Source organism: Cupressus sempervirens, chromosome 8, assembly GCF_028749045.1.
Source record: "Cupressus sempervirens isolate cs-2001-9-10 chromosome 8, ASM2874904v1, whole genome shotgun sequence".
In the NCBI taxonomy this organism is placed as follows: Eukaryota; Viridiplantae; Streptophyta; class Pinopsida; order Cupressales; family Cupressaceae; genus Cupressus; species Cupressus sempervirens.
This window is the reverse complement of record NC_143125.1, coordinates 620694440-620702870: the sequence shown is the minus strand read 5'-3', so window position 1 is coordinate 620702870 and position 8431 is coordinate 620694440. Positions and strand designations below refer to the sequence as shown.

The following is an 8431-nucleotide window of genomic DNA, read 5'->3' as shown; positions in this document are numbered from 1 at the left end:
TCAAGATCTTCTATTAGAACTTCATTGACCCTTAAGCCTTTCAAAATCCCAATCTCAAAGAAAGGCTTCTCAACCAAAGGAATCAGCAGATCTAGTTCCTTAGGAGAAAGAGCTAGTGGATCCATTTTCCTAGTGACTAGATGGAAAATTGGGGAAACCATCACAATCAGTTGTGGATCTATAGACTAGGAGGGAATAAGACTTTCCCCCTATGTCTGGGATTCTACCAGAGCATTAATATCTTCTTTTTATTCTACTGACAATTTTTTCTATCGAAAACTATTTGGAAAAGGGAACAGAGGAGGGAGGCGCCAAAGAAGAAGGGTCACCCTGCTGAGCAACTTTCTTCTTCTTAGGGAAATTTTTAGCCCAACGACCAGTTTTGTTACAAACAAAACATGAGAAAGGGAGGGAACCAAACTCCACTTCGTGCTTTGAAATCTCTTGCTTTAAGTTAATGACAATAGCTAAGGGAAGATTCTCTAGTCTCATAGTGTTCACACATACTCTAGCATAGAGAAGTCTAGATTTAGCATAATCCGTATATAGTTGATTATACACATGAATCATATTTTCTTTTACAATTGTATGTTGGTTGTGTGTGTTTCCCTAAAGTTTTTCGAATTGTATGTTAACTTGTGTTTCTTTAAAATACATATAATTTTTCTAATAATTAGATTCCACCTTAATGACTATTTGATTGCACAAATAGTAATTTTTTTGTATCAATTGCAAGTTATTAATTTTGTATGATTGAAATTTTTGTAGATAATTTTTAATCTCAAAGCAATAAAATGATATTAGATAAGAAGATATTATTTCAATAAGTACAAATCATTTTTACAAATATATAATCAAGCTTATTTAGTCAAAATCTTGTAAAAAAGATCAATAATATAAAATTCAACAAAATATTTTTGTAGAAGATAATTTCGTTAAAGATAATTAATATAACTTAATAACTCCCAACATATAAACATTATTTTAATAACTGTAAAATATGTCAATTATCATTCAAACAATAACAAATATTAATATTTGAATAAAACTTGAAAATTTTAATTTTATAATTTGTTTCATTAGGGACTAATAAATTATCAAATAAGAAATTGATGGTAAACTATACAATTATTGTCTATTTCTAATTTTATATAAAAATAAATAAATAAATAAAGTACAACTGCTCAAATTTCATATATATAGCAATTATAAGAAAGTAAACGTCACATGAACCAGATTTTTAATTTTTAAACAAAGAGTCTCGTGGCGTGAGGCTGGCCCTAATTTTGATACAGTTCTTGTAAAACGAGAATTAATTAGGGCAGACGCTACCAATATTGCAGGGGCTGCTCGCAAGGTTCTCTAATCGGAAAAAGTACTCAGAGAAGTGATGGAGAAGAGAATCCAGATCCTTCCCCGAAGACCCTTCATCGCCAACAGCCTTCCGACCCTCGCCTCTCAATTCCTGCGCCTTCTTTCTCACTTCCATTCCCTCCTCACTCCTCATCAATCGTTTCACCGCTTTCTCAACCTCTTCCGCACTCACAACCTCACTTTCCTCTGTGTTTCCCCAATCTTTCACATCAATGCCGGCTTTTAACTCTCGTGTTATTAGAGCGGCATTGGCAAACTGATCGGTGTGCAGAGGCCACGCCAGCATACCCACTCCGGCGCTGATGCTCTCCACTGTCGAATTCCACCCACAGTGGGTTAAAAACCCACCAGTCGACTTGTGAAATAGAATGTCAAGCTGCGGCGCCCAATTCTTCACAATGAAACCCCGTCCCTCTAATCGCCTCTCGTACCCTTCACGTTCCAGAAACTCGCAAGCCGAATCGAACTGCGCTTCTTTGGAGGGATGAGCCCCGTCGGAAATCCTGAGCACCCACAAGAAAGGATGTCCGCTGCGTTCCAATCCCTCGGCCAGCTCTCGGATCTGTGTCCCCGAAAGAGAAGATAAACTGCCGAATGAAACGTAGATAACAGATGCAGGAGCCTGTGTGTCTAACCATCTCATGCACTCCGTCTCCGCCTGCAATCGCAACCGCTGCTCGTCATTGAAGAAGGCCTGTGGAAGAAGAGGGCCCACACTCCACACGGGCTTCCCACCGTATACTGATTCCTCTCTTCCCTGCTCAATGAATTCGGATTCCAGTGCGGTGAAGGTGTTAATGATATATCCCCTGGAAGCCCCTGAGAGAGCCCTTTGCCGCCTCGAGTATTTTAGCAATCTTTCAGGAAAGCAACGCCCCAGTGACACTCGGGCAACAGGGAGCACAACCCTTGCCTCGTCACATACCCGCTTCATCCACAGATTATAATAAGCACCTGTGGGTTTGAACGCATAGGCAGGGATTGAGTACCTTGTGGCCACACTCTGAACCCATCCGATAACTGCATCGTAGACTATAACCACTTTATTACCGTTCTCGGAGCAGATTGTGCGCAGCAGCTCATCAACGTGAGGGCCTAGCTGATCCTCCACGGCTTCGAACAAAGAAATCAAATGAGGCGGAAACATATGAGAGCTCTGCGCATCTTGCTCTTCAGGTGAGACATTCGGCATGGGCAGCTCGTGAAAACGAATATCGAAGTTGTGAAGCTCCCATCCCTCAACTCGGTGGCGGACTTGGTGAATATGGGCAGAGGTGGAAACGAAGGAGACGACTGCTCCTCGTTGGGCGATAGCTCTGGAAAAATGGAGGAGTTGATTGAGGTGCCCCTGCGTGGGGAGTGGGACCACCACCACTCGGATTCTTGTACAACTTCCATCTCCAGACATTGGTCCGAAAGCAATTTCAGCTCAGGGGTTCACAACAATAGAAACTTGAATCCCCTATTCAGAGCAGGGAAGACACTATGCCTAGGGCATCGAACGTTAAGACGGACTCTATGCCCTTGAAAACAAAGACAACCATCTAAGGAAAATATTGAAAGGTTGGAAGGGTATGAAGCGAAGTTGGGGATTATGAGGGATCAGGTATCACAAACGCACCGAATTTCATGTCAGTTCGTAAGGGTTCGTTTGGTTCCAAGCGTAGGAATTGAGAATTAGAATAGAAAATTTGAATGAGAATGGAGAATGAAGAATAGGAATGGAAAAATGCAATCCAATCTTGTCTATTCCTTGTTTGGTTATGTAAGCTTAAATTGGAATAGGGTTAACTTGCAATCAGCGCCATTTGAAAATATTTTTGAAAATGCAATCGGCACCATTGGAAAATCGCTAAAATATTTGAAAATATTGAAAACAAAGTTCCAGCGCTCACCCCAGGTCAAAGTGGATTTGAAAATTTAATCAAATTTGAAAAAGTTAAAATGAATGCAAGAATAGCAATTCCAATTACAGGGATTTTTTGGAATGGACAAAAGCTCATTTTGGGGCTAAAATGAGAATACGTATTCCTATTCCACACACCAAACAAAGAATACAAATCATCTTCTAATTTTCTATTCCTATTCCGGTTGTATTCTAGCAACCAAACGGGCCCTAAGGGAAGATCGATAAATGAAGGTATCGAGAATAGCAAATATTATTAACCTTTTTGTCATCTAGCTTCCTAATGTTGTAATATTGGATTATTTCTAATATTGGATTTGATTCTTTCTTAAACTATTTTTTTCTAAATTGATTCTTTCCTTTCCTGTAGGTTTCCTTTCCTATAGCTTTATGTATATGGCACACAATTATATATGTACATGTACAATTTTATGTGAATACAAGAATGGAAAATATTCTTCTTGATTTCTGAGTTTCAAGTTGGTATCAAAGCTTTGAAGCTTGAATCATTTGTATCCCTTCATTGAACCATGGCCAATTTAGATGTAGAAGTATTTGAGAGCAAATCTACTCCCATTATTATTCAATTTGAAGGTTCATCGTTTAAGGCAGAGATTACACTCGATGAAACAAACTAAGATTTGCAGTCCCAAATCATGGAGATGCATATTGTTGAGAAGGAGAAACTCTTTTTCATTCATGGTAACTCACAACCGCCTACCGAGAAGGATGATGGATATAAGAAGTGGTATGCAAAAGGTCAAAAGATGGTTGTTGATATCTATGTCCCAAAAAATTATGAAGCAATACATTCACTTACCCACTGCTCGAGACATTTGTAAAGCTCTTTCTAAGGCTTTTTATAATGGAGCAGATGAATTTCAACTATTTTTCTTGAATCAGAGGGCTTTCTCTACCAAATAGAATGGTAGAACACTCTCTGTGTATTATACAGAATTAACCGAGATCTTTGGTGAGTTGGATCATTGTGATAAAGTGATCATGGAAAGTGAAAACGATGTTGAATCTTACTGAAAATTAGTTTAGTGACAAAGGGTGCATATTTTTCTTGTTGGATTAGATGGTGACTTCAAACAAGTTCATGGTGAAATTTGGAGAAAGGATCTTATTCTCGAATTAGAAGCATGTTATGTATTGGTCTTCTGTGAATTTGTTTGATGCACAACAATGATTGGAGAATTAGAAAAGACTAATGCTTCAGCCATGGTGACTCGAAATTGATCTAATTAGAATGGGCCTCCTCAAAATCCACCCAAGATCACTAATGGTGCTAATAAATCCACCTACAAATGCACCCATTGCAATCAAACTGGTCATACCAAAAGTCACTGCTTTGAACTTGCTGGGTATCCAAAATGGTGGGGTTGTAGCCATGATTCACGAAAGAAGAATTCCAAGAAGACCTCTAGTGTAGTATTTGTTGAAACAAAGATAGAGGATAATATTGCTGGATAGATCTCGACATTAGCAGCAATGACAAGTAATGGTGGTAAGTCTTTAAATATCTCTACACTTGTTTCTAATAGTGCATGGATAATTGATTCCAGTGCTACATATCATATGATGTTTGATTCTAGACAGGTCTCATCCCTTAAACCGTCCTCAAAAAAATTTGTTTCCACTGCCAATGGCTCTCTGGCCCTAGTTATTGGAGAAGGATCCTTACCTCTCACTGATACTTTGAATCTAGATTTTGTTTTAGTGGTTTCATCTTTGGATTACAATTTGTTGTCAGTTTCCCAAATCACCACTACTTTACTTTGTGTTGTAATTTTTTGGCCTAATTTTTGTGTGTTTAAGGAAATTCAAACGAGGCAAATGATTGGTTGTGGTGTTAGGCAAGGGAAGCTATATTACTTGGACTTGGTGTCAAAGAGTTCAGACAAGCTGTGTCAAGCTCTAGCGATGGATGACCTTGAGGGGGACAAGCATAAATTTGAAATTTGGTTATGGCATCGATGTCTAGGACATGCTTCGTATGGTTACCTAAAAAAATTATTTCCTAGTTTATTTGCAAAATTTGATGTTTTTAGCTTCCGGTGTGAAGTTTTTGAACTTGCAAAAAGCCATCGTGCTTCTTTTCCATTAACTTTGAATAAAAGTCTAGTTACATTTATGATCATACATTTTGATGTTTGGGGTCTATCCAAAGTCACTACCTTGGATGGATCATGTTGGTTTGTTACTTTTATTGATGATTGTACTAGGATGACTTGGGTATGCTTAATGAAGTCTAAAAGTGATGTGAACTTGTTATTTCAAAATTTTCAACATGATTCATACTTAGTACAATGCACAAGTTCAAGTTCTTCATAGTGACAATAAAGACAAATATTTGAGTTCTAAACTTCAGCAGTATCTGGAAGCATGCAAAACTATTCATCAAACTACTTGTTCCAATACATCTCAATAGAATGGGGTAGCTAAGAGAAATTTTTTTCACTTTTTGGAGGTTGTTCATGCTTCAATGATTGAAGCCTATATGCCATTATCCTATTTAGACACAACACTTACCTCTGCAACATATTTGATCAACTGGGTACCCTCTAGCACTATTGATTTCTAGACACCATCCTAGGGTCTCGTTGAGGCGGTTGTTGCTCCAACTGTCCCAAATTTACCTCCTCATGTCTTTGGTTGTGTAGCTTTTGTACACCTCCATAAGCATCAGCACAACATGTTATCTCCACGAGCACTGCGATGTGTCTTTCTAGGATAGGCTTCTTATCAAAAGGGGTATCGATGCTATCATCCTCCAACCCAATGAATTTTTATTACATTGGATGTAGTTTTTCATGAAGACTTGATGTTTCTTCTAAGCCTAAACTTCAGGGGGAGTACAAAAAGGAAATTCAGAATCTAGACTATGATGATCACATCTCTAAGGATGTGGATGTTCACATCTCTGAAGGTGCAAGTAGCTTGGACATCTTTGAAGATGTGGATAACACCTTTGAAGATGGGTGTTCACATCCTTGAAGATGTGGGTGCCTTGGACATCTTTGAAGAAGGGGAACTCTCTAAAACTATTAATCAAGAAGTAGGTGAAACTTTGGATCAAAGTAGTGATGAACACCCAAAAACTAAAGCTATGGGTCCACCTCTATCCGAGTCCCTCACACCACACCAATTGCTTACCAAGGATGTTCCTACACGATCAAGAAAACAACTACCTTAGCATCTCACCAGAGGTATCCCTAAATCCACATATGAACCCAATCTTTCTACTAAAGTTAAATCTCCTATTAATCATTATGTGTCTAACCATTTTTTGTCAGAATCAAATCAGTCATTTGTAAATCAATTATCTACTATATCTATTCCTAACAATGTGTAAGAAGCCTTAGCTGATCCAAGGTGGAAAGCAGCTAGGAATGAGGAGATGAAATCATTATAGGAAAATAATACCTAGGAACTTCTTGATTGTCCACCAGGAAAGAAACTAGTTAAATGTCAGTGGGTTTATATTGTTAAGTACAAAGAAGATGGTACAATTGAATGCTTTAAGGTGAGACTACTAGCAAAAGGGTACACCCAAACCTGTGGGATAAATTATACAGAGACATTTGCACCTATAGCTAAAATCAATATAGTATGAGTCTTGTTGTCTCTAGCTACGAACTTAGGTTGGCCATTACAACAATTTGATGTGAAGAACACCTTTCTACATGGAAAGTTGTTTGAAGAAGTCTACATGGAACTCCCACTTGGCTGCATGATACTAGAAATACATAGTCTGAAGGTGTGCAAATTAAAGAATTCACTATATGGGTTGAAACAATCTTTGAGAGTATGGTTTGGAAGAATTCACTATATGGGTTGAAACAATCTTTGAAATCCTTTAGTTATTGTTAGAGCAATTCAGACCATGCTTTATTCATAAAGAATTAGCAGGGTAAGATCACTGCACTTATTGTGTGTGTGGATGACATAGTTATAGGAAATGATCTTGACAAAAGGAGGGCTCTATAGGATTACTTGTTTAGACAACTTGAATGAAAGACCCTGGTTCCTTGAAATATTTCCTTGGGATTAAAGTGTCTTGATTTGATAAAGGGATCTTTCTATCTCAAAGAAAGTATGCCTTAGACTTGTTACGAGAAACCAGTATGTCAGCATGTCAACCCGATGATACACCAGTGGAAGAAGGATTGGAGTTATGTATTGAGTCTAATCAGGTACCAATTGATAAAGGAAGATACCATAGACTTGTAGGAAGATTGATGTACTTAGCACACATAAGGCCAGACCTTACCTATGCATTAAGTATTGTTTGCCAATTTACGCAAAATCCTAGAAAGTAACATATGAATGCAGTTATGCGCATTTTGAGGTATCTGAAGTCTACTCCTGGAAAAGAAATTTTATTCACTAAAAATGAGGATTATCAAAGTGTGGATGCATATATTGATGCTAACTAGGCTGGAGCAATAGATGACAGGCATTCTACTTAAGGTTATTTCACCTTTGTAGGAGGTAATCTCATTACATGGAGAAGAAAAAAATAGAATTTTGTTGCACGATCAAGTACTGAGGCAGAATTTAGAGGTATGGCACTTGGAGTATGTGAAGCATTGTGGCTAAGATTTCTCCTAAGATATTTGGGTTGTCCACCTAGGTGGCCAATTCAATTATATTGTGACAATAAAGCAACATGTGATATTGCTCATAGTCTGGTTCAACATGATCGTACAAAGCATGTGGATGTAGAAAAATTCTTTATTAATGAGAAGTTGGATGAGAAGATTGTGAAGCTACCTAAGATTCAATTAGAAGATCAGTTGGCCAATCTTCTTACCAAAGTAGTTTCAAGTCGAGTGTTCTCAAAGTTTTTGGGCAAGTTGGGCATGTGGGATATCTATGCACTAACTTGAGGGGGAGTGTTGCAATATTGGATTGTTCCTAATATTGGATTGATTCTTTCCTGAACTATTCTTTCCTAAATTGATTCTTTCCTTTCCTGTAGTTGTTTCCTTTCTTATAGCTTTATGCATATGACACACAACTATGTATGTACCTATATAGTTTTATGTGAATACAAGAATGAATAATATTCTTCTTGATTTCTAATTTTCAAGTACAACCACAATCATAAAACAAAGGGCACAAGCACCAAAGTTCCTACCTCTA

General features: G+C 37.8%; 1 protein-coding gene across 1 annotated transcript; it reads right to left on the bottom strand.

Moving 5' to 3' along the window:
• Positions 1–1162: 1162 nt before the first annotated feature.
• On the bottom strand, positions 1163–3071 carry LOC149543970 (zeatin O-xylosyltransferase-like). The gene has a single exon (XM_089798605.1). The coding sequence runs from the start codon at positions 2780–2782 to the stop codon at positions 1313–1315; it is 1470 nt and encodes a 489-aa protein (XP_089654731.1). The 5' UTR covers positions 2783–3071; the 3' UTR covers positions 1163–1312.
• Between the last annotated feature and the right edge of the window lie 5360 nt (positions 3072–8431).

Bases quoted from the DNA above. Each gene is read 5' to 3' on its own strand.
- LOC149543970 (XM_089798605.1), bottom strand. From the start codon at position 2,782: ATGTCTGGAGATGGAAGTTGTACAAGAATCCGAGTGGTGGTGGTCCCA.